Here is a 26,108-nt window from a genome sequence, read left to right as displayed (position 1 = left end):
AAGTGAAGAAACTAAAATAAAGAACGTGGCAAAAACTCTATTAAAATGTTTTGCTGTATCCAGCCTTCAGCAGTTAGGTTATTTTTCAAATTTACATAAGGACTTATTATCATCCTGACTGCAATCATGTAGAAAATGAATGGGGTATAAAGTACATCAGGCTAATTTAATAAAACGAGCCTTCTTTTCTTGTGAAATCTTTGAAGAAAGGAATCATTAGACAGAGACTTGCCTTGTTTTCACCCAGGTCATGAGGCATGTCAACTTGGAGATGTGCCTTTGGCAAGAAGTCCTTAATTAGAAATTCCTCGAGAGCTGCTCCCAGTAGGTGCTTCCTAAGACAAAAAGATAAAATAACATAGCAAAAAAGCCCTTGCTAAGGATACAACAACCAGGCTGAGCTGAATGAAAAAAATAATTTGCTAACTGCAAACGAGCAAGGCTGTCATGATGGGATGCTGGATTTTGAATGAGAGTCTCTCCATCATATTAGTAGTAAGTATCATTTTTGTTATTCAGCTCTAAACATATACACTGCATACCTTGATTCTTCAGATAACTTGTATAGGAATACTAAGTAACGTGAAGTATTGCCCGGCTTAAAAGACTAAAACTTGTTAGAAAACATTCAGTAGATACACCTTGGTAAATCTTAATTTACTCTTGCAGAATCATGCAAATCATTATTTTTAAAGTCAAGTGGTTTCCATTTGCATCAGGTATGAATGTTTCTGTAAATCGAAGGAAGTGTTTGAATTAGACTATGACATTGGAATTTTTCTAAAGTGTTTTCTGAGTTGATTTTTAAGGGTTTCCTCCTTCTTGACATCACTGACTTGAAAGATTATAGCAATGTTGATTAGGAGGGTTCTGTATTTTTCATTAAATTCCTTAAAGTATACCCCTATGTATTTCAAATCTTTTTTAATAAAGTTAACAATTTCTTAACATGCTGATAACTGTTACAAAACTAACCTATAAGAAATAAGTATATGGAATGATTCTGATTGATATTGAAAAGCTTTTCATTTCACTTAAAAAAAAAAGACCCCAAGAACCCCAAATGATTTTGAGAAGAAGGAAAGGTTGAAGACAGTATTGACTGGCCCTTTTTTCCATTCTGCTCTAGCTCTCATGGCTGGGAGTGAATTTATATCTGTTTATCAACACATTCTATTGGTATGAAGAGGAAGAGTCTTTCCTTTATACACGAGTTATTCTGGGTGTAAGTAGATTTGGGTACTATGCATTAATTATCATTTCAGAAAACAAAATGCATTCTATTTCCCCCAGCTTCCCTGTTTCACTGTATCTCTTTCTTATGTCTTTATACATGGACAGTCTACCCTGGCTTGGGCTCGCGCATCTGCAGTGTGCCTGAATTTTAACTGCATGCTAATTCTATTACCCGTCAGTCGAAACCTTATTTCATTCATGAGAGGGACAAGTGCTGTAAGTACTAAGTTATTGAAATAATTTCCGTTGTTATGATCTATTAATATAAGTGCTATTGAAAACAAAGATGTACTTCACTATGAAATTCCCAATAATCCTGTTTAGATTGACATATGCTTCTTTGTAGAGAGGACACAATGGCTAAAACTGAAAATCGGAAATTGGTACACTTGATTTGTGTTTTCCTTTTGCCATTGACACCTTACATGACATTGGACTCATTGCTCAACCTTCCCCTGATGCATCTGCTTCATCGGAAAAGAAAGGCTAATAAGATTGACCTGACTCATGAAGATGGAAGCATTATAACAGCTTGAACTATTACCATTTCTGATTAAAAGGAAATAGATACGTAGATGAGTCAAATGCCACTAAAGAAGCGTCTCTCTGAGTTTTCAGCCCAGGAAAACACAATTAGTGTACATAGATTTTAATATGTAAATTTTAACCCCTAGCAGACACAATGGGGCATTTCCTAATTATGTAGATTTCACTGCGTTGAGTACTTACCTGTGTTTCCTGCCAAACAGAATAGCGCACTGTACAGAAAAATGAGACCTCAATAACCCTTCCAGACTAAATACTTTATCATACAATCTTCATAATGTTATGAATATTTAGATGTAGATGAATATACAGCCTTTCTTGGTGTAATAAGGAATAATTTATAGACCACTTAAACCACATCACTGAGGATGATGGTTATCATCTTCATTTTCTAAATTAGCCAGTGCATGATTATTAGCAGGTTTATTCTAGAGTTTTGACTTGTAGCCAGGGAACTACTAACTCAATCACTTTTATTGAGTTGGAATTTCAGCAAAGCTAGTAATAACCATTTGATTTTGCCTGTTTGACTAATTAATGGCCACTAATTTTTGTCTCAGGTAGGCCCACCTTTAGTAATTTAGAGGCAGAGCCTGAGTCTTGCTCTCTTAACTCTCATGACACTGCTATTGCTATGATTTTCCCTGAATAAGACTTTCTAATTTTTGTTACTCTAGTGCTTCAGAGGACCGTGGAGGAGGCAATTAGACAAAAATCTCAAATTCCACAAACTGGTTGCCTATGGAATAGTCATTAATGCAAGTAAGTGCTTATTATTAATTATCTGATTAATTTTATAATACTGCACATTCATTTAATAGTTTTGTTTATTCCTTCCCTGCCAAAGACTCACCCTTAGGTGAAAGAAATCTTTGTCTTCCATCTGACCATGCAAACCTTATACAAATGGATTTTTAAGTTTCTAATTTACATTCATGCCTTCTCTTCTTTACCAAGCCTTCAATTTGTCAAGGAAAAGTTTATGAAACTTCATTTTCATTTCTGAATCATTAAGCTTGTTGATAATACCGTGGTAAAGACCCACTTGAAAAATAAGCACTTTGTTATTCAATATAATTCACATCAGAAATAAAATTGACCTATACTCAAAATCCCATTCAGTCATGGGAAAATGACTATCAACTGGTATCATGGGCAATAAAAAGGAGAAAAGCAAGATCATGTGAACGAGGTTTTGAATAGTATTGAGCTAGTGGATATAAAAGGATCTTGAAAAGATCTGAAGCTTTATAGCCATATAAATTGTTATCACCATTTCTTGAATTAGAAAACAAGAGAGTTCAAGATAAAAGCACTAGAAATTAGCATCCAAGGTCAAGGTTAAACTCTGATCAGGAAGAAATGAAGAGGGGCAACAACCAATTGGCTTGTGGTTTTGTTGGACAACAAAGACATTGAAATAAAAGGCTATCTGAACAATAAAGAGTTATGATTCAGGACTGTTTTCCTCAAACTAATTTAACTATAAAATGTTTTTCTCTTTTGTTTTTATCCTCTCATGCATAAAAAATAGCAGAATAAAAAGAACATTCAAAACAAATGTAGATTTAATTAAGCAACAAGACATGACAGACGGTGCCCCGGTGCCAATTAGCACAATTTTGGGTGTGTGCTAAGACAAGCAGGGAGAGCTCCCTACCGGCTGTCTTCAACGCCAGATTAAGCCAACCCAGGAAATGTTTGGAAAAGTTCTTTGGCATTTGTTAAGAATTAAGGGTAAATCTACAGCATGTCCTAGAGAAAACCAGAGAAAGTTTGGAGGACAAAGAGCAGGGCTAATTCATCTTTGTGTTCCAAGGCCTGCAATGGTGCAGAGTATATGTAGATGCCAATAATCTTTGATGAATGAGTAAATACAGGAAGGAATGAAGACTCAGGGAAGCAGATTTAAGCTCAGAAATGGAAGCCTTTGCCAGACCTTGAAAATTATCTAAAATTAGAATGAGGGTCCCCTGAGAGGGCTGAGTTCCCTGTTGGGGGAGCTGTTCTAGTGGAATCCAGACTGCATCTTGGAAAGTGCTTCAGAGAAGGAATTCAAGGAAACTCTAGGCTTCCTTTAAAGCCTAAGAACCTTTAATTCTGTTTTAAAAGAGGAGATAAAACACACTACAATGTCAGGAAGAATGCTCACTCTGCAATAGCTTTAAGGCAGAATTGGACTCTAAGAGAAAGTTATAAAGATATAATAGAGAGAAGGAACAAAAAAACCCCAGAGCATCAAAACATGTCAGAAAAGGAATCAAAGAATAAAGGAAAATATGTGTTATGCAATGATTTTTTTCTCCTTAAACCTTTGAGTATGTATATTTCTTCATGCAGAATCATATATCAATAGTATGTATGTATGTGTGTATATATATATATCAGTGATGCGTGTTGAATATCTGCCTCCTGTGCCCAAGATACCATGATAGGAACTATATATAACCTCCTGAAACTGGTACAGTCAGTAATGGTTTCAGGATGGAGCATAATTCACAGGGACAGCAGTTGACTAGAAGCAGATGACCAAGTTATTTTATACCCCTGCTACTGATGGGTTGTGTGATCTCAAATAAGTTCCTTATGTTCTACTCCGTGGAATTAAAAAAAAAACACACACACCAATAACACAATCTATCCATTCTTATGAGATGTGCAGACTAGGTGTCAGGAGTGGATCTCTTAGAAACCTACAGACTTCAAGTCCCTTACTGCTGCCACTGCAAAGAGAATCAGATCAAGCGTAGCCTGGTGGGCAGGCTCCCATCACCAAGTCCCGCCCACTGCACACCAGCTCATCCTTCACCACACCCCCTTGCCTTTTCCTAGCTTCTGGTGGTCCCTGAGCAGGCTGTGCATTTGCCCTTGCTATTGGCTCTGTCTGAAATGCTTGCTCTCTCCTTCTTCACTGGATAAATTGTCACCATATCCAGGGCTCCATGCTTAGCCAGCTTCTCCCTGAGCTGCCAGATCTGGGCTGTTGAGCTTCCTTATCTCTGGGCCCCAGGCACCCCTCCTACCACACAGTACAATTTCTCAGATTCTGATCACCTTAAAATGTGAGACTGTGCCTTATGCCTCTTCCCTCTCCTGGTTGCGGCATACAACCTCAATAAATCTGGTCAAACCTGAGGATGAGTAGGAAAGTTGGCCAGCAGGAAAAAAGAGATAGATCGAGGGATTTCTTGGGACAAGGTGCTAGATGTAAGCGTTCAGGAGTTGCCAAGGAACCGGGAGTGTTTTGGGGTGGACAAAAGATAGTGTGTGGGCAGCAAAGAGACTCAAAATGATGCCAGTCATCCACGATAATTAATTCACATTCTGCTATGACAAGACAAAGCAGGATGCCTGTTCTCCGGCTTTCCCTCACAAATCCCTGGAGAGAATGAAGTCTTCTCCCTGGCCCTCTTCTCCTTGAATCCCCACTGTTTGCCAGGCTCCCAAACGTCTCCCGGGGCTGTGCCAGCAGGGTCTGACTGCTTTTGAGAGCAGAGGCTCCTCATCTCCCACCGCCATGGCAACCAGCAGCCCAGCAGTTGTTTCCATTCCAGGCAGAGGCAGGAGGGTGGAGAGAGAGCGCTCTGCTTCTCCCAAACCCTGACAAAGCAATTATTACATTTCACATTGACGAAGAAACGCGGCTGGCAACTGTGCTTTTAGGAGGAGAAAAATGCTAAGCCCTGGTTTCATAGATATACCTTTGCTTTTCCCATTTTGTCCTTCTGGTGTATTCACTTGGGAGCTGCTGAAAATGTCCCCATGCTTGCTTTATTAGCATCGCCCATTATGCTGCTTTTCAAATAGCCGACTGGCTTAATAGAGGTGTGTAACCTTGGAAGAAGTGCATCCTCGTCGAAGTTTGCGTGCCAGCCTCTAATTTCTCATCCGTTCCCCTATAAGTTGAACTGCAGGCTTTAATTGGTCAAATCATTAAAGGAGGTAATTAGAGCCTGGTGAAAGCAGGCTGGGGAGGAGGAGGGAAGAGGCAAACAATGGTATCTATGATCAAGGGCATCACCGAAAATGCAGTGACAGGAACTCTTCTTTTGGCTTCCTGCCTTCCTGCTTGCTTGCCTACGATAAGAGCTGCCGGAGCCTTCTTCAACCACTAATAAATCATTTTCAGAGCTCCATAACCTCCCTGGTATAAAAATCGTAGTTTTGCAGCCTCTCTGTTCTTGTTAATGCAGATCTTTCTGGACTCTGGCCCACAGTAGACCTTGAAGACCCTTCCAATTGAATAGTAGTACTTTAAGCCTGAGCTTCCTTCCAAGGGGCTGTGAATAGTGACCCTGGCAGCTCTGTCTGTCCCTGCAGTTGGCATCTGCTAGGTTCTAGGGGTGGATAATGACCCACAGGCAGCTCCTGATGCGTTGATTAGTTTGTAAACCTCAAGAAACACAATAGAGACAGGTTGAGAGAAGTGACCTCAGAATCGGGACGCTGAGAAAAAATGATTTGGAGGCGCCACCACAGAGAACAATCCCAGAGGCCCAAATGCTTTCAGACCTGATCCCAAAGGGATGGCTACTGATCTAGTTCTGCTTGAGGCATGGAGAGTTCCAAGTAGGCGTCTCCCCTGTCTTGCCTCACACAATTTAATGTGATTTTCAAATGATTGGCATGCACAGAGTGCCAGAGAATATGTATATTCTTGCAGAAATAAGACCACAAAATTTGAAAGTTTGGGGCCAAATTCTGGCTGCAAGAAACACAGCCAGAATTTGTCCCTGGGTCCTTCTTTCTAAAGGCTGCTTAATTAGGAGGTGACTAACTCCAAAATGACTGTTATCACTGACAGGCAGGCAGAGAGATAGCATAGAACTGACCACACTTCCAAGATTCTCCCTCAATTACGCTCCCTTTGATCTCCTGAAAAAGAAAAAGAAGGAAAGAAGGGAGAAAAAGGAACTTTCTCAGGGCAACTGGCTCTAATTGTAGCCTTTATGAATTTTTTTTCTGTTCACTCTTCAATAAAAGCTCCTTAGTTGAACTCCAAAGTTCACACAGCAATTAAATGTGCATTTGTAGTGTGTCCAAGATTGCAGCTCTTTTTTAACTGTAAAAAATATTTTTTGTAAGAAAAAATAATGGAAAGACTGAGCCATAGCATTTTTTAGCATGGAACTCGAGTTAGTTCTGCAAATGTGTACCTTGGGATCTTCCAAGCGATTGGTCCCCTGAAATACCATGAGGAGAGAACCCATGTAGCTGGTGACACTGGATTTGCTGTAAGACTGAAGAAGCTCCTTTAAGACCGTGTTGATTTTTAAAATGTTTTAAAACGGTAAGTTTCATGTTTGCTCTTGTATTGGACTGCAGCTCCCTTTCAGATGACAAATGTTCCCAGTTAACTTCAAATGGAGACATAGGAGCCAGACAGCTGGAAGGGAGCCTAGATATCATGGTTTAGTTCAACCCACCCCTTTTACAGATGAGAAAACAGGGACTAAAAGAAGTTAAGTAACTGAGACATATCCTCTTCAGTATTCTTTCTCCCACATGCTCATACCAAATCTAGTAACATGATTTTGATGACTAAGAAAGAAAAAATAAAAGCGTGTCACTATTTTATCATATACTTGAAGCAACTGTCACTGTAAACATAGATAGCACAGCTATTCATATTAAAATAACTAAAATGTATAAATGGAAGAATAGAAAATATAATGTCCGAAAAAGAACAAAATCCATCTCTCCCCTGATATCTATCAAGTCCCAGCAACCCTGGATGTGGTAGCTGGAATACCTTTGGTTCCAAGGCAAGATCACAATAAAATCAGGGTACAATCTAGGAGAAAATGGATCCCCAGGTAGCTCAGTGGTAAAGGATCCACCTGCCAGTGCAGAAGATGCAGGAGATGCAGGTTCAATCCCTGGGTCAGGAAGATCCCCTGGAGAAATTGCAACTGGCTCCAGAATTCTAGCCTGGAAGATTCCATGGACAGAGGAGCCTGGCAGGCTACAGTCCGTGGGGTCACAAAGAGTCAGGCGTGACTGAGGAGCTGAGGGTGCGCACAGGCCCCATCGCGGCTGTGCTGTGATCAATCGTGTCTGATGCTTTATGATCACATGCACTGTAGCCCCCCAGGCTACTCTGTCTATGGTATATTCCAGGCAAGAATACTGGAGTGGGTTGCCATTTCCTTCTCCAGGTTCAAACCGGTGTCTCTTGCATTTCCTGCATTGGCAGGTGGATTCTCACTGTACCACCTGAAAATAAAACGACATGGAGATAGCTGGAGAAATGAAACATTTAAGATGCGAATTTTAAAGTACTTAGAAAAAAATGGAAAGAATAGCTTTCAATACATTCCCTAAAGAGCTACCTTGTGAAAAGCATCTTGGGTTTTCATACTCTACCTCATTAATTTCTTCAGACTTGTTATGGGAAACCTGGCAATAGGAATAGATGAAGAGCTCAATATCTTTGCTCATTCAATAAATGTACTTAAATTTAGTTTATCAGTGGCAAGTTCATGTGGAAATCAACCTAATACAAAGTAGATTGTGACCAACAGCTCATTACATGGGAGAAAGAAGCTATAGATGTAGACTATAAACGACCTAGATTTTACCCAGTGTTCCTTTTCTGACCATCACATGTAGGTTATGTAATGGTAAATACATTACTTAATTTGGGGCTTGAAGCTCAGTGTCTATTTCTGTAAAATGGGAATAACTCCTCTCTCTCTGGTGTGCGTTAGTCCACAGAGGGAGAATGGAAGAGAGACATGAGCACAGGTGTGAGGGAGAGGGATAAAATGCAGACAGAGGATTCACACCCACCTACAAAGAAGACTCCAAAGACAATGATCAGTCATCAGTCGTAGGAGCTCTTTGACTCTAGATTAAAGACACCAAGTGAGCTATTCAAAGAGTCTAGCTAAGCCCTTAGGAGAAATTCATCTTCAGTAAAGTATAGCCATTATTGATTAGAGAAAAGAAGCAATATAACTTAAAGGTCAAAAGATCAGGCTCTGGCATAGGCAGTTTTATCCTACCTTTTCCATCAATGGACCACTCTTAATTTATTAAACACTTATCTGTAAAATGGAAATAAGACTAGTATATGAGGATTACATGAGATCATATGCCTAAAGAATTAATAACAGCATTTGGAGTATAATAAGTATTCAGTATATGTTAGCTAGGAAAAAGATTACTTGTTTTTCAAAACTTTAAGATAATTGTTAGAAAACAGCTATTAAAAAATACTAGACAATGTCTATGTGGAACTAAGAAAATAGTTTCCTTTTTATATACGACATATTGCAAGAGACTGCTGCCGGGTAAGCTTTTCTAGCTCCATGGATGCTGAGACCAAACAAGGCAGCCCCTTCAGGGACACGGCCGCATATGTTGACAAATAGAACATTTAAGGAAAGACACTACCTCTTGGGTGCTCACCTCACTGAATCCTTAAGGAGATAGTCAACATCATAGACTCAGAAACACTCACATGCTTTGCATTCCTAAGTAAAAGCTTCAACCAAAAGTATAGTTGAATTGATTTCCAACTTAAAGCCTGTAGAAGTGCAAAAATACATATTAGCAGAGAAAATGCTACTCTAACTGCACATAGATTGCCTCTCTGGACCTTTCTCCCTTTCTGTAATCTCACTCTGCAATCATCACTAAGGACGTTCATGCTCAGTCGCTTCAGTTGTGTCTGACTCTTTGTTACTCCATGGACTGTAACCCACCAGGCTCCTCTGTCCATGAGATTCTGCAGGTAAGAATACTGGAGTGGGTTGCCATGCCCTTCTCCAGGGGATCTTCCTCACCCACGGACTGAACCTGAGTCTCCTCTGTCTCCCCCATTGGCAGGCATATTCTTTACCACTGAGCCATCAGGGAAGCCCTTACTAAAGATAGGCTGGTGCTAAGCAAGTGACAGGTGTTGAGATTTCAAGATGATCAAGTCTTGGGGGGTCAAAATCCATCAAGCAACGCAGGTAAAAGATCATCAGAACCATAATATCTGGGAAATGTAATCAAGGCACCATCCATGACTGTGGAACTGAAGAATGCTTGAGAAAACAACTTTTGAATTGGGTCTTAAAACAGGAAGACTGCTTTGCAGGGCAAAAAAGGGAATGGCTCTGTTAAATGGAACTCAGATGACAGAGAGAAGAGGACAAATAGGAGATGACGTTTCTAAATATATCTGCTACTAGAACCAAAGGCCACCAACTTCACAGAAACTCCTGCTGTTTCCTTTTCCCTCACTCCCCTCACCCACTCCAGTATTCTTGCCCGGGAAATTCCATGGAGAGAGGAGCCTGGTGGGCTACAGTCCATGGGGTCACAAAGAGTCGGACACGACTGAGCTACTAAATAACAACCATACCTCAACTCACAGTGTACAACCACGGTGACCCCAGAACTCACCCACAACTGTAGAGACTTAGAATAGTAGCAGCCTCTGTGACTTTTCACTGTGGATGCGGGGGTGGGGGGTGGGATGTCAACCTGGAAATTACCTATCTTCTTGGTAATGAGTTCTCATTTCACACTTGAATGTGATCTCAATGGCGAGTATCAACTGGCCACCCAGCAGGGCTCCCATTGGCAGGAAGAGCCTCAGGATATTCTCGTCTGAATGTTGTGGCTGCTGGCATGCCCACAGATTTCAGAAGACAAGAAAGTAGCAGTGGGCATAGACTCCTTAGGCCAGAGGATTCTGTGATCTGAGCTTATTCTCTTCACTTGGAATTTAGACATCACCAATTCCCAGAATTAGAAAACTAAAGTTTCTTCTTAAGAATATACTGAGAGGTTTAGTTTCATAAATATTTATTTTGGTCCACTGGGAATAACACATGTAAGTATATGTGTGTATGTGTACATATATGTGTATGTGTATATATACATATATATACACTAAAATGTATAAAGTAAGAATAAAACACGTAATGTCTGAAAGAGAACAAAAACACCACTGTCTCTTCTGGTATCTATATCATATGTTATATGCATATATATGTGTGTTTGACATACAGTATTCTAGAAAAATACTTTCTGATTTCTTGGGAAATAAGAGATGTGTGTGTATGTCTATCTTCTTATATATATGTATAGGGTGGAATATATATATACCTAGCTTGTATATCATAATATCTATTCTATTTCCAGAATGATTATGTATTTATAATTAAATTATGGTGAATTGAAATTTACTTTATGTCTTAATATAGTTAAAATGAATATGGTGATGGGTTGCACAGCCAAATTTTTAAAAAACATGAATGTGCTGAATCATACAGTATCTTCAAAAGTATTCAGTTCACTTCATTCAAGACACTAGGAAAGATGCACAGATTAATCTTGCTTGGAGGTTACAAAAACCAGAACAGAGAAACGACCAGATAGACATTGAGTTTTTGAGTAACCTCAAAGGAAGAAATTAACATGGTTCGTGTTCCGAGTCGTCCCCTACCCATGAGTGGGTGAAGCCACTCAGTCGTGTCTGACTCTTTGCAACCCCATGGACTGTAGTCCACCAGGCTCCTCCATCCATGGAATTTTCCAGGCAAGAGTGCTAGAGTGGGTTACCATTTCCTTCTCCAGGGGACCTTTCCAACTCAGGGATTGAATCCCGGTCTCCTGCACTGCAGCCAGACACTTTGCTGTCTGAGCCACCAGGGAAGTAAGCGCAAAGGAAGGAATTAACATGGTGCCTGTTCCGCGGCGTCCCCTGCCCGCAGCCATCCACGTCGGGGCGCATTTGTTTAACCTGGAGCACTACTACTGGAGCCAGTCGCCAGAGGCAGAGGGACTCGTGGCTGCACTTTCCAAACTTGGTGACACCCCGAACGAGACCTACCTCAACCCCATCCGGACCTTCCACACAGTGAGTTCTTGCATATTACCTCCTTTCTCATCCCCTAAATCCTTCCTTTTATGATCCCTTTATAAGGAATCCTGTATTTCAAAAGCTTTTGATAAAAATTTTTTAAAAGCTAGAGAGCCAGTTTCTGCCAAATGGTAACATCAATTTCACCTTTTAAAAGAAGTTCTTTTTCTTCTGCCATCATCATTGCTAAGAGGTTATGAGCAAGAAAATTTGATGCCACTTAATTAGTTTATAGCAAAAATAAATAAATAAATACACCTAAACAAGGAATGAAATAACCTATTAAACCTTACTTTAAGTTTTTAAAGTAGCTCATGATTAGATATTTTTTGCCAATATTAGAATCATAAAGAATGTGAAGTGCCATCTAAATTCAGGGATGATGAATTGGATGTCTTTATTTTCAGTTTGCAAATTGTTTTCTGGATTGCTTTTCCTGTGCCATTTTTGGCACACAAATGACTAGCTAGTTTGCCAAATCTGATGCTGGACAGAGCAGCAAATTCCATAATGAGACCTGCATGGCCAGTGACATCATTAATGCTAATTAGTTGTGTGTACATATAAGAAACAAAAAGAAAACCCAATGTGTAGCCTCAGAAATCCTCCTAAAAAGACATTTCTTTCCTTTAATTCACCTCCTGCCTGTTTTCCTGGTTGATCTAAACTTTTGCCATGTACTGCCTATCATATTGGAAAATGTATGCTGCATGTTGACCAAGATCAAAAATCTGTATTGTCCAAGAAGAGCCTAAGACAATACTCTCCAAAATGGAAATTCCTCCAGTACTGTCTGGGCCATCTCTTTAAGTGACCCTTTTGCCCATTAGCCTTACTTGAAGAAGCAATATTCAAAGTCTCTTTCTGGGGAAATTCTTCCATGTCATGTCTTCTAATTATCCTACAGTGATTTTGAAAATCAGGCCATTGATCTAGTAGAGCTACATTTTCTTAGCTGACAACAATTAGAAGCTACAGAGGCCCTAAGCCTATGGGAATGGAAGGCCTTTGCTGTACTTATTGGAGCTGCAGGATTTATCTGGGCACCTACTGGGGTTAACTCTGTCCCCCATTAAGACTCTGGGAAATCTGTTGTGATACATAACCAAGAATAAATCTCAAGATTTTGAAGAGACTATACAATAACTTGTATTTATTACAAATACTTTTAAAGTAATTTGAAGCAAATTAAACATGATTAAACTACTCCCCATATGGCTATTTCAAAATTTTAAAGGCAATATACTATGTAAGTACTAATTAAGGTCAAGAAACCTTCTAATCTAGGATATTTAGAGAAAGATGGGTACCCATAACACAACATGTACATTATAGAGCATTTCTAATGAGACACAGAGGAATTGGTTTAGATGATCCCTTGCAACTCAAACCAGTCTATAAATATGTCACAAGAAGAGGGAAGTGGGGATTTGCTTTAATAAGCAAAGAAGAATGATTTGAAATTAGCACACCATGTGATATCAATGGATTTCTAAAATGCCTGAGTACAGTGGGGAAAAAAAAAAAAAAAAAGGTCTTTTAAATGTTTTAGACATAACCCTTTCAGTTTTATTTCCACTGTTTGCTCTACAAAGGAAAAAGTAAACAACAGAGAAGTCCCTGTTTAAATTACCTCAAGATCTCAAAGCGGCCCAAATCAATGAGATTTTACTGACAAAAAATACAGTGTGCGTTTATGGAGCTCATAGTTGTCTCAAAGATAGAAACACAGTGTGTGAATACTAATGACTTGACCAGAATATGGCAAACTCCCAATAAAACAAAATGTTGTATGATTCATATTCTGAAAAGCTATTTAACCATCCTCTACACTAACAGGTCAGAATTCTGGCCTTGTGGCAGGGTCTATCTAATAAGAATAGCTGTATCTTTATTGATCACCTAGGATTTACAAAGCCGTATTCCAAGCCTCATGAGGTGGCATGAAAGAAATGCAAGTCATGGTCCTTCCAATTAAAAATCGAGAGCAAGGAATAACTGCCAGGGGAACAGAGTGTGCAGCTGCTTTATTAGGGATGCCCCTGAGGGACCTCTCCAGAAAAGTGTTTATTAATGTTAAGATGCAATTAAGCATGGTGAGTCTCATTTTTATTTTAAAAATTAAAAACTTGAAACTCGGGTTTTTTTTTGCAGTATTGTATCCTAAAATGCATTTTCATATATTGTCCTAATTACAATTCAACATCATCAACTTTGGCATGCTGGCTGATTTATACAGATGGGGAAAAAAATAGTTAACAAAATGACATTGGACAAAATTTGAGCATAGTGAATTCCACCCTCCGGTGGCAGAGGAAAGGATAAGAAGTGCCTTGTTAGAAGTGTATGGGGACCCTTCCCAAGGTTAATGTGCTTCTGACTAGTACATTGTGTATTGCTCCCTGTTTGGATTCTCAAATGTTGATCCTAAAATGGAAAAACAGAACTGAGTCATTAATGTGATGGTGTTTGTTTCTTTTAGAACACAATCACTGAGTTGCTAACTACAATCGCAGGCATTACTGGCCTATTGATCTCTCTGGCTTTGATCTTGATCATGACCTCTTCCACCGAGTTCATCCGGCAGGTGTCCTATGAATTGTTCTGGTATACGCACCATGTTTTCATCATCTTCTTTATCGGTCTGGCTATCCACGGAGCGGGGTGAGTCCCTTTGACACTCAGTGAGTAAGATTTTATCTCTGTGAATCTCAGAATAGTCTAGAAAGTCTTTTGGATGGAGGAGCATGACATGCAGGACAGATGGATGCAGAGAACGTATGAAAAAGCAAATTCACTATGCCAAACATAGTGAATTTTTTAGTTATGCTGGGAAAAAAAGCAATATAGATGGTTAAGGACTTCATTTTTTCTAACCAATTCTGTTGGGAAATTTTGACAGGTATATGGGAATTTTAATGAAAGCTGGATAACAATAGATCTATATTTTATTTAGAATCTATTTCCACAATCCAATTTATATGGGAATCCTTGGGATATATATTTTTGATACTCAGATTTTACTTTTGCTGGACTAAAATAATCCATTAGGAAACCCCGTGTGGTGGAGGGACAGAGTGTGAGATGACCAACCTGATCTAGGCTGTGCCACTAGTCACCAGAGTGACCACTTGCAAGCCATTTCAATTTTTTGAACCTCAGTTTCCCCATCTGGCATCTAGGATTCCTTTTTGCTCAAACATCCCATAAAATGCTGTTCTGGCATTCAACACCCACCTGATATTCTTAATTCTTTCATCAGGAAGCTAGAGTAGCATCATCTGAAATATAGGACCTTCAAAGATAATGTTTTTAAGTCTTTACATGTTACCAGAATTGTGCAGGAGGCAGTGATGAAAACCATCCCCAAGAAAAATAAATGCAAAAAGGCAAAATGGTTGTCTGAGTAGCTGTACAAATAGCTGAGAAAAGAAGAGAGTGAAAGGCAAAGGAGAAAAGGAAAGATAAGATATAATCTGAATGCAGAGTTCCAAAGAATAGCAAGGAGAGATAAGAAAACCCTCCTCAGTGATCAGTGCAAAGAAATAGAGGAAAACAATAGAATGGGAAATACTAGAGATCTCTTCAAGAAAATTAAAGATACCAAGGGGGCATTTCATGCAAAGATGGCACAATAAAGGACAGAAATGGTATGGACCTATCAGAAGCAGCAGAAATTAAGAAGAGGTGGCAAGAATACATAGAACTATACAAAAAAAATATCTTAATGACCTGGATAATCATGATGGTTGAGCACTCACCTAGAGCCAGACATCCTGGAGTGCAAAGTCAAGAGGGCCTTAGGAAGCATCACCACGAACAAAGCTAGTGGAGGTGATGGAATTCCATTTGAGCTGTTTTAAATACTAAAAGATGATGCTGTGAAAGTGTTGCATTCAATATGTCAGCAAATTTGGAAAACTCAGCAGTGGCAACAGGATTGGAAAAGGTCAGTTTTCATTCCAATTCCAAAGAAGGGCAATGCCAAAAAATGTTCAAACTACTGCACAATTGCACTCATTTCACACACTAGTAAAGTAATGCTCAAAATCCTCCAGGCTAGGCTTCAACAGTACATGAACCAAGAGCTTTCAAATGTTCAAGCTGGATTTAGAAAAAGTAGAGGAACCAGAGATCAAATTAGCAACATTCGCCGGATCACAGAAAAGTCAAAAGAGAATTTCAGAAAAACATCAACTTCTACTTCATTGAGAATGCTAAAGCCTTTGACTGTGGATCATAATAAACTGTGGAAAATTCTGAAAGAAATGGGAATACCAGACTGCCTTACCTGCTTCCTGAGAAATCTGTATGCAGGTCAAGAAGCAACAGTTAGAACTGGACATGGAACAACAGACCGGTTCCAAATTGGGGAAGGAGTACATCAAGGCTATATATTGTCACCCTGCTTATTTAACTTATATGCAGAGTACATCATGCTTGTGCGATGAAGCACAAGCTGGAATCAAGATTGCCGGGAGAAATATCAATAACCTCAGATATGCAGATGACACCATCCTTATGGCAGAAAGTGAAGAACTAAAGAGCCTCTTGATGAAAGTGAAAGAGGAGAGTAAAAAGGCTGGCTTAAAACTCAACACTAAAAAAACTAAGATCCTGGTATCTGGTCCCATCACATCATGGCAAATAGATGGGGAAACAGTGTCAGACTTTGTTTTCTTGGGCTCCAAAATCACTGCAGATGGTGACTGCAACCATGAAATTAAAGCTTGCTCCTTGGAAGAAAAGCTATGACCAACCTAGACAGCATATTAAAAAGCAAAGACATTACTTTGCCAACAAAGGTCCAAATAATCAAGGCTATTGTTTTTACAGTAGTCATGTGTGGATGTGATAGTTGGACCATAAAGAAGGCTAAGCATCAAAGAATTAATGCTTTTGAACTGTGGTGTTGGAGAAGACTCTTGAGAGTCCCTTGGACAGCAAGGAGATCAAATCAATCAATCCTAAAAGAAATCAGTCCTGAATATTCATTGGAAGGACTGATGCTGAAACTGAAGCTCCAATACTTTGGCCACCTTGTGTGAAAAAAAACAATGCATTGGTGAAGACCCTGATGCTGGGAAAGATTGGGAGGAGAAGGGGACGGCAGAGGATAAGATGGTTGGATGGTGTCACTGACTCAATGGACATGCATTTGAGCAACTCTGGGAGATGGTGATGGATAGGAAAGCATTGAGTGCTGCAGTCCACAAGGTCACAAAGAGTCAAACATGACTGAACAACAACAACAAACTAGTTTGTCCCATATTAATTATTTCATAAATTGATGTTTTTTTCCCACGTTAAAATTTTAAAGCACATTCATATAAGCAGATAATCAGTTTGACCCCAACAACAGTCCTGTCCAATGAAGACGGCGCCAGTATTCCCATTTCATAAGGAGGAAATAGATGCTCAGAGGGTTAAGTGATTCACTCAAAATCCAAGGACAAGTAAATGACAGAGTCAGATGCAAGACACTGGCTTTCAGACAACCCACCCTTTAGTGGTAACAAGCCCTGGAGATCAGTCTCTGCTTACATGAATAAAACATTCCTCGACACTTGTGAGAATGTGATTGGTGATACTGCAAAGCCCTGCATGGCTTGCCAGAAGCTCCTCTTCTGCTACCCACGCTCGCTGGATACTCTGTCCTGCACCCATTCTCCTGCCCTAGTAGCTGTTGAGTGCAGGGGGCTGGTCTCAGAGGTGGGCTCTGTTTCTGCCCAGGTCTGGAAGGGCAAGCACACGGCGATGGAGACCGGATGGCCGGCCGAAAAGGTCACCCACCTCGTGGTGACTCTGGGTCCCATGTGGGGCCCTCTGGCAGTTCTTCTCAGTTTGCACCTCCCAGCAAGTCAGCCGCCTCCTCCAACCTCCCACCCCATCCTAGATGTACCCCCAATCTTAGCCTCCCCTTCTTGCAAGGGGGCTGTGTGCCTTCCACTGGCTCTGCCTGGTTAAGAGCTTCCCCATCATCCATTAGCTTGTCCAACACACAAACACAGAAGGGAAAATTGCCCCCGGCAGCATATTTAACCCTAAATCAACTAGCCATCCCTCGGCTAGTCTTTGGAAACCTAGTTGTCAATGTTCACGTTGATGCTGCTGCTTGGCTAAGGGCTTTCTAGCCTCTTTTAACTTTAAAATAGCTGCACTTGACTCTCCTGAATGTGTCATCCTTCACCCTGACTGTATTTGGGGGATGGGGTGTGTGGTATGTAGTCCCCAAGCCTTCCACCCCAAAGGCTGTCAGGCCTTCCTTTCTCTCTGAGCTCTTCTGCCGATGCCAGAGTGTTAACCCCTGGAGTTCACTTGAGAGCTCTTCATAATTCACGTGCGTCTAGAAGACCTCTTCACAAAAATTATGCATGCATCGCCCTGATCCTTCCTCCTCCACATTCACTCCATGGTGCATTGTAGGAGCACAAGAGGATTTCAATGGGCAGTGTTTCACTGGAGATATTTTTTAATATCCAAATAACATTTCACAAGATGAAATTTTTTTTTTTAGTCATTTTAACTTAGTTGAAAGGCTTATTTTGGGATAAGGGCCTCATTTAATCTTCTCAGCTTGAAGTATTCTACAGCTACTGTTTACAGCAAAAAGTAATTTGCAAATTCTATACAAAAATGCCAAGTAAAGTAGGATTATTGCAATGTGTTAAAGCCCACTAATCTTCTTATTATGGGATGGCATGGATGAAGACATAAAAAGTTTAAAATTTTTTAAAAAGATGCTTACTGCATTTGAGAAATGTTCTGAGGTCCCTTGGGATACAAGAAGAATTGTCTGAGGCCTGAGAAGGAAGGTGTTAAAATTTACAGATTCTTTTCATCTGGCGTCTATTTTATTCACTCTTCCTATGTCTGGGCATCGTTTGCTCATGGGAGATTCACAGATAGTTTTGCTCATCTAACTCAAAGGGATGTTACCAAGTTTGGATGACTTCCATAAAACAGACTAGGACAGAGGCCAGGACGGCAGTTCTCCAGGCCACTTCCAAGGGCGTTGCTGCACCCTCCTCCCAGGCAAAAGCGGCTGTGTTACTCCACAGGCTACCCAGGACCTGAGCAGCCTAGTGTGATGCGAAGCACACACTAAAGCTTCATGTGATGCTAAGCTTTCTCTGCAAGGACCATGTTCCTCAAAAAATAAACCCATGTATTTTACTCAAAACACCTAGAAAGTGAGCAACGCCTAGGTTGTATGACCTCAGTACCCCACGCGTCACAGCCTGTGCACCAGTAGATAAAGGAAGGAATTTGCCCCGAAGCAAATTGTCCGGGGTCAGTTGATACTGCATGTGTAGGAAATCTAATATAGGAGGATCACAGGACTCTTGATCCAGTGCTCCATTCACGAAGGCCAACTTCTTCTTTCAGTCTCCAATTCAACAATATCATCTTAAAAGGCACATTTTACATCGACCTTTCTGGACCCCGTCAAATACTAAGCCTGCTCTGGGTCACTGGGGGAACACATACCATTATTCAAGGCACTTCTTTTGACTTCTTCACTTGACAACTTGAAGGTGCTCAGAAACAAACCAGGAAGGGAAGAAGTTCAATAAATTCACAAAAGACCCAAATAGTACAGTTAGCCAATTAGCCCGAATCAGCAATCAGGACAAGATGTAACCTAATTAGATTCAACAGTCTACAAAAGGATGTGTTCAAACAATTTCCTTCATTATGAATTCTCTAATGTAGACACTTTCAATTTAACACAGGATACCACCGAGGGGCACTTCTTTTCTGGGCTCTTCAAAGTTGCTTGAAGCTTCTTAAATTCCTATTTTTAAAGAAGCTCAGGGAAATGCACCCCAGCCCAGATTGCAAGACAGTGAAAGTGTTATTGTAGAGTCCGTCATAGTCTATGTATCCGTGGCAATCACAAGGCACAAAATCACTTTCGAATCTGAGGGCTTTATTATTATTTTTTTTAATAACAAGCCGGATTGTTCGAGGCCAAACCCCCGAGAGTCTCCTGCTGCACAACATCACCCTCTGCAGAGACCACCCGGAGGAGTGGCAGGTCCGGTGCCCCGTGCCTCAATTTTCTGGCAAGGAACCTTCGGTAAGAACGAGCCCAGGAGCTTTTAAAAATAGCTGTCGCCACAGTTAAAATAGCTAGAGCTTTTACATGCTTGAAAAAAAGAACAGCCCCGTGTCACCACGAGACAAAGCCAACTCTTTATTAAGAGTGCTAATGGAGGACTCGAGTTATGGATAATTTCAAAAGAGATCCCCTGCCAAAAGCACTCTGTTCGTTTTGAAACGTGTTCTTCCACTTACATTTAAATATGGATGTCTGAGAGCATGGGATTCAGAGCCCCACACGCACAGCCCTGTCTCTGGAGGAGTCAGAAAGTGGTGGGTTAGCCACCCTCTGCTCTCCGCACAGTCGGCTCCCTGATGCCCTGGGCGACTGCCCACTCCATCCTGAGGACTAAGAGCATCCCTTCTCAATGAATGTCAGGCAGTGCCCAAGTGAGAATCAGGCCACCTTTGCAAGCTTGCCTTCTTTCTTTCCACAACTTACGAGACAGAAAGAAATTGAAAGTACATACATTTACTTCCTGTTCTAATTAAGCTTCTATTCCTGAAATAATGACAATATTAGACCAAAATAGACTTAATTAGAGTAGATAATAGTGTCCAAAATCTCAAAAGTAAGATTTCCTGGGTATGCTGTCAGGATGACAGTTGATGACATGCTGCTGCTGCTGCTGCTAAGTCACTTCAGTCGTGTCCAACTCTGTGACCCCATAGATGGCAGCCCACCAGGCTCCTCTGTCCCTGAGATTCTCCAGGCAAGAATACTGGAGTGGGTCACCATTTCCTTCCCCAATGCATTCATGCATGCTAAGTCGCTTGAGTCGTGTCCCACTCTGCGACCCCATGGACAGCAGCCCATCAGGTTCCTCTGTCCACAGGATTCTCTAGGGAAGAATACTGGAGTGGGTTGCCATTTCCTTCTCCCAATTGATGGCATAGATAAATAGAAATAACAATTTTCTTCGGTCTTATCATGTGTCTCAGAACAATGCAAACCTTGGGACAGCTGGGTAATGTGTAAAAGAAAGTGAATGAAGCCAGCAGATTAAAACAAGGAGGAAACAAGGGACAAAAAAGTGCATGGTTGTGCTCAGTCATGTCTGACTCTTTTGCGACTCTATGGGCTATAGCCACCAGGCTCCTCTGTCTATGGGATTTCCCAGGCAAGAACACTGGAGTGGGTTGTTATTCCCTTCTCCAGGGGATCTTCCCCGCCTCCCAAGGATTGAACCTGCATCCCTTGAATCTCCTGAATTAGCAGGCAGATTCTTTACCCCTGAGCCACCTGGGAAGCCAAAAGATATTTAAAAATGGGATAATAGTATATAAATGGTGAGGATTCAGGAAATTAAGTCATCAGCATATGAAGAATATAATGATTGACTTTTTCAAAAATCTTCAACTCATTTAATTAAGCACTGGATTTTAAGGATGAAAACTGCTAGGAGGAATGTTTAAAACCAAGAGAAGTGGAATAGATGTGCCCATTAGACTGTGGTTCTTTTAATGGCCAGTATAGATTGTCTCTGTCTTAAACTCAACTATCAGGAGCCACTACCCAGCCTGCATATTAATGAGGAACATGAATGCCTCTCTCAAATGTTCAGCTACAGTGTCTCCATAAAAAAATCAATGCTCTCCCACACCTCATGAATACAGACTAGAGCCTGCTCCCAGCAGCGTTTGCTGACATTAATTATCATGAGAAGGGGGCACGTACCCACCTCTCTGTTCACTCTCCCCTGCTTTACCTCCTTGCACACCCAAACTCGTGTTGTCACTCTTTCCCATTATTTTTAATGGATCCTGATTCAAAGCGTGTGTGGGCTGTGCAATTACCGCTTGGCTGAGCTGCACAATATTCTTTCTGTTGTCTGAGAGACACCGAATCCAAAAGGCATCCCAAGGACAAGGAAGGGTTCCTGCGCCTCACCGCGCCACCCCTTCCCTGTCTTCTCAGGCCTCCATCGCGTCCTCTCTGCCTCTCTTGACTCAGTGCATTTTCATGGTGCTTTTCTCAAGAAAATATTTATCAGTTCACCTTTAGGGGTGCACCTACTCTCCCACTCCTCCCAAAGCCGATGGTGCTGCATGCATCACCTCTACGAACTGAACTGCTCAAAGGAACCAATTATATTATTATTTCACAATCCCCTTTTCCCCTACTTTTCTCTCTTTCTTCCCAAACTCACAGACACATGCTGCAAGACTCCAGACTCTAGAATTCCTCACGCCATCCATCTCAAAAGATGCCTGGTCTTCCTTAGCCTATTTCATTTAACTGCAGCTTTAACAAATAATGATGATAATGTCTGGCACTTTTTAATTACTAAAGCATGATGTCAACAGTATAGGGAAAAGCTCTAACTGAGGTAGAGTTAATTCAGCAAACTCTTGCCAAGTGGCTGTTATACACTTGGCACTGCGCTAGATGCAAGATTCAAGGATGTGGTTCCCACCCCCTGGAAATCCTATTGTCTCGAAAAAGAGACCATTCATAAACACACACATCAAATCAAATCAAAGCCAGCATGTTCTTATTTTCTGGTAGGAATGAAAAACCAGGAGTGAAAGTGGAGGAAACAAGTTTCAGTACTGCAGCTTTTAAATCAACATGGTTTTATTTCTACCATAAAACACTCACTGTACCGTGACTTTTTCAGTATTTTTTAGAGAAGAAAATATAAAGCTAAAAATCCACAGAGTCTCTTAACATTAAAGAAACTTAGATACTAAATAGCCCTGGCCCTTTATTTATTAGATGGAAAAATTGAGATCCAAGGAGTTTTCATTTCTTACCTATGGTCACAGAGGGCATTCCAAGCAAAATCACATCAAGGAGCCAGAGCTTCTCACTCTCTGGCTGTGAACTTTCACCTCTATGCTCTTCAGCATTCATTTTGAATATCTGGCCTTTTCCCACTCCTCATTTTGCCAGCTCTCTGCTGCTATCCACAAGTATATGCCCCCAACATTGTACTCACTTCTGTGAGCAAAATTGAAACATTTAAGAGCTTGGAGGGAACCCAAATAATAACTTCCTTTGACGCTCCCATTTTATAAGGCAGAAAAGTTGAGCATAAAAGAGCCCAAGATTTTCCTAAAGGCATAGGATAAGGGAGGGTAATCCCAAGACCAGAATCCAGGTCTTCTGAGACCCATTCCAAGACTCACCCCATCACACGTCCCTCCTGCTCTGGCTGTTTCTTGTTTTCACTCGCTCTTGCCTATCCTGGTCACCCCTGTTGGGAAATATATCTTTGAATATTCATCTCTGGCCATCTTCTCCTCCATCTCTAATTTCCAAGGGCTCCAAGAATATCACAGTATAACTAAACTAGGCTTTCTCCTCCTGGAGCAATTTATATACTAGACAGAGGTAGAGGTGAGGATTAATAGCTTACATTCACCTTCCTGACTAACCGTACAAAGAAAAATAATCCATTCCATTTTATCAACATGGAAAAAGCAGAGACCATGATTGACTTGACACCAACAAAATGAAGTGTGTGATGTCTCAAACTTTCTAAAATGGGTGTGGAAGATTATTTGTAAAAATACATAGAGACCATGGGAGTGTTTTTTGCAAATCTCTCTCTAAGCTCATACAGAAAGAATTGCATCCTTGCTCTCTTTTCTGTAAATATCCAAGCTTATTCTCAAAATACTTTCTGGTTCATTCAAGCATAAGAGACCTACGGACTCACTGCTTTGGTCCAACCCCATCCTTCGTGTCTATCCCTTCCGGCCTTTTTCCCTTCTCTGATCATCATGCCCGCCTCACCCACAGCATAGGTGGACAAAAGGTTTTATTCTCTGGGCTGTTCTGAACACGTTGCTGAATCCCACTGAGGCAGAAAAGAATAAGTGGGTCAAATTGCTTTGTGTTGCCTCCATAAATGGAGCCTTTATCAGGCAAACAAGAGGCTCCCAGGGAAAAAGCACAGAAGGTTGATGTAGGTGAGAAGAGGTGCCATGCAAACAGACCTAGAAATAAACAAAAGAGCTTCGAAGAAACAAGAAAGACAACAAAAGCAAAAATAATGCTGAAGGGCTTGTGACCTGCCAACAGACAGACAAGACAGAGAAGGCTAATGAGCAGGGGAGTAATGAACAAGGAAGATGAGGAGTCGGTTGGTGAAGGTTTAGTGAATATCCGTGTTCAGGAGAAAGGGACGCCCTTATTGCTATTAAGATAGGATTCTAAGAGTAAGGTCCAGTGGATTTAGAATTCCAGGGAGAGAACTGAGGGAAATGAGGAGAAGGCTTGGGTTCTACTCCTGGCTCTCTGCGACCTCACCCCGTGTCCCTGACAATTTATACCCATTCTTGGAATGTTGCTTTTTCTTCTTTAAAAGAACTAGGCTAGATTTCCAAGAACCTTGATCATCCTAAAATTCAATGAATTAATGAGTCTCTAGTGTGAATCAAGTGTCTGTTCTTCATTGAACAGAAAGAAGCACGATTACTTGGGAAGAGCAAAGGCTGGGTAGTCAAGGCCATCTGGGTTCACATCTTCACTGTGAACCTTGTTTATCACCTTTGTGACCTGGACAATTTGTGTCATCTTGTTGAGCCGCAGTCCCCTCTTCTGCAAAATAAAGAGAATATTATATGCCTCAGAAGGTTGTTTGATTAAATTTGAAGATTAAATCTTCAAAATTTTTAAGTTCCCATTCCTTCTCTTTTAAGGAAGCAGACACCTTAGGTTGTAACCCAACCCCTGGTACAAGGGTAGCCCCGTGGAACCTTAATACGGCAGATTATACTCAGAAAAGGCTAACACAGAATGGAAATGTTCCCTGTCACAATTCTCCAGACAAGTATTGAGGCTTTTGTTCTGATTCTGTTAATCTAGATTTACAATACTGTGAAACTAACTTTGCTTTATTTCAGATGACACAGACTATGCCCATGTGTGTGAAAGTGTGTATATGTGTGTGTGAGTACATGGGTGCATGCGTGGTGTGAGAGTGTGAGTTGTTTTAGGCAGACCCGCAAAGTTATGATGCATTCTTGGCCCCCAAAATTACTATTTGAAATGTTTTTTGTTGAATTTCTCATGTCCTGTATTGACTCAGTAATGTAGTTTGTAAGCCTTTGACTTTGGTTGAGTTTGGGAGCATTTATGACCCTATCATATATAACATAAACATCAATCTACTTTCTATTTCTTTGCAAATTCAATTATTTCTAATTACATAAAGGCATCATTGATCAAGTAAGCATAAAAACCAATACAGAAGAGTTTAATCTCTTAAATAAGCTTGTAGACTTCAAGGCATAATTGAATGTTATAGTATTTAATACAAGGAGACATCTTTGTTGTTGGTAACTGGCCCAAAGTTAAAGGAAAATGTCTAAACCCCGTCGCGTTATATATTGATTGGTTCAAATTGAAAATATTTGGATTCCATTTTCATTTCCTTTTCTTCTCTCTTTGCCGCTCTCTGCAGGCTTGGAAATGGGTTTTAGGCCCCATGGTCTTGTATGCGTGTGAAAGAATAATTAGGTTCTGGCGATTTCAGCAAGAAGTTATCATTACCAAGGTATGCATGTAGGTTTATGTCTGAATAAAAACCTGAGTGTAGATGAAAATTTTTTATTGGCCCAAGTTTTTAATTTGCCATTTTTATTGCAGAACCGTGTGTAATTTAGAGGCTCATCTTCTGTTCTAATAATTGCTTGTATCCTGTGCATCTTTTAGTGAGACTAATTTTACTGAAGACAGGGATCAGGGCTCCCGACTGGTACACAGAATTCTGATAAAGGTTATACTACAGCCCTGGAATCATCTGTATTTCCCTTTATTTTGGTGTCCTCTAGGGGAAAAGGCAGGAGGGCTGAGTATGCTTTACATGGATCACAGTGTCTTAGAGTATAATAGCTTCCTCCACCACATAAAAACATGGACATTGCAAACACAAAAATAATGTATATATATTTTCAAGTACACACACTCACATTTGGAACTGCTGAGCAGAAGATGGGGGAACAGTTGCCCTTGGGTTTAGATGGAGAAGGGGCACTGGGGGGGAGTTCAAAATGGAGAGGAAGGGGACTTGCCCTAGTGAATGAAGGCAAGAAGGTAGTATTTTCCAATCTTGACATATCTCATCCTTGCTCCCCAATTTTTACCTTGAGCTGGAGGAAGGTCTCAGCAGATAGGTCAAAAATACATGCCCAAGCAGTAAAAGCGAAAGTGTGAAATTGTTAGTCACTCGGTCATGTCTGACTCTGAGACACCATGGACTATAGCCCGCCAGACTCCTCTGTCCACAGAATTCTCCAGGTAAGAATACTGGAGTGGACTGCCATTTCCTTCTCCATTTCCTTAGCAACCCAGGGATGGAACCTGTGTCTCTTACATTGCAGGCAGGTTCTTTACTATCTGAGCCAC

The 26,108-nt window shown here is 40.7% G+C and overlaps 1 protein-coding gene across 1 annotated transcript in view; it reads left to right on the top strand.

The window, feature by feature from the left end:
- The first annotated feature begins 447 nt into the window (after positions 1-447).
- Positions 448-26,108, top strand: part of NOX3 (NADPH oxidase 3) — a 66,066-nt gene continuing 40,405 nt past the window's right edge. Inside the window, exons 1-8 of the mRNA NM_001191333.1 lie at positions 448-495; positions 1,130-1,225; positions 1,342-1,452; positions 2,460-2,544; positions 11,496-11,641; positions 14,127-14,308; positions 19,604-19,727; positions 25,165-25,257. Of these exons, the coding sequence (NP_001178262.1) occupies positions 448-495; positions 1,130-1,225; positions 1,342-1,452; positions 2,460-2,544; positions 11,496-11,641; positions 14,127-14,308; positions 19,604-19,727; positions 25,165-25,257 (885 nt within the window). The remainder of the gene's footprint in view (positions 496-1,129; positions 1,226-1,341; positions 1,453-2,459; positions 2,545-11,495; positions 11,642-14,126; positions 14,309-19,603; positions 19,728-25,164; positions 25,258-26,108) is intronic.

This window comes from Bos taurus, chromosome 9 (genome assembly GCF_002263795.3).
Source record: "Bos taurus isolate L1 Dominette 01449 registration number 42190680 breed Hereford chromosome 9, ARS-UCD2.0, whole genome shotgun sequence".
NCBI classification, from domain to species: domain Eukaryota; kingdom Metazoa; phylum Chordata; class Mammalia; order Artiodactyla; family Bovidae; genus Bos; species Bos taurus.
Note: the sequence above shows the minus strand (reverse complement) of the source record. Positions and strands in the feature narration are given on the sequence as shown.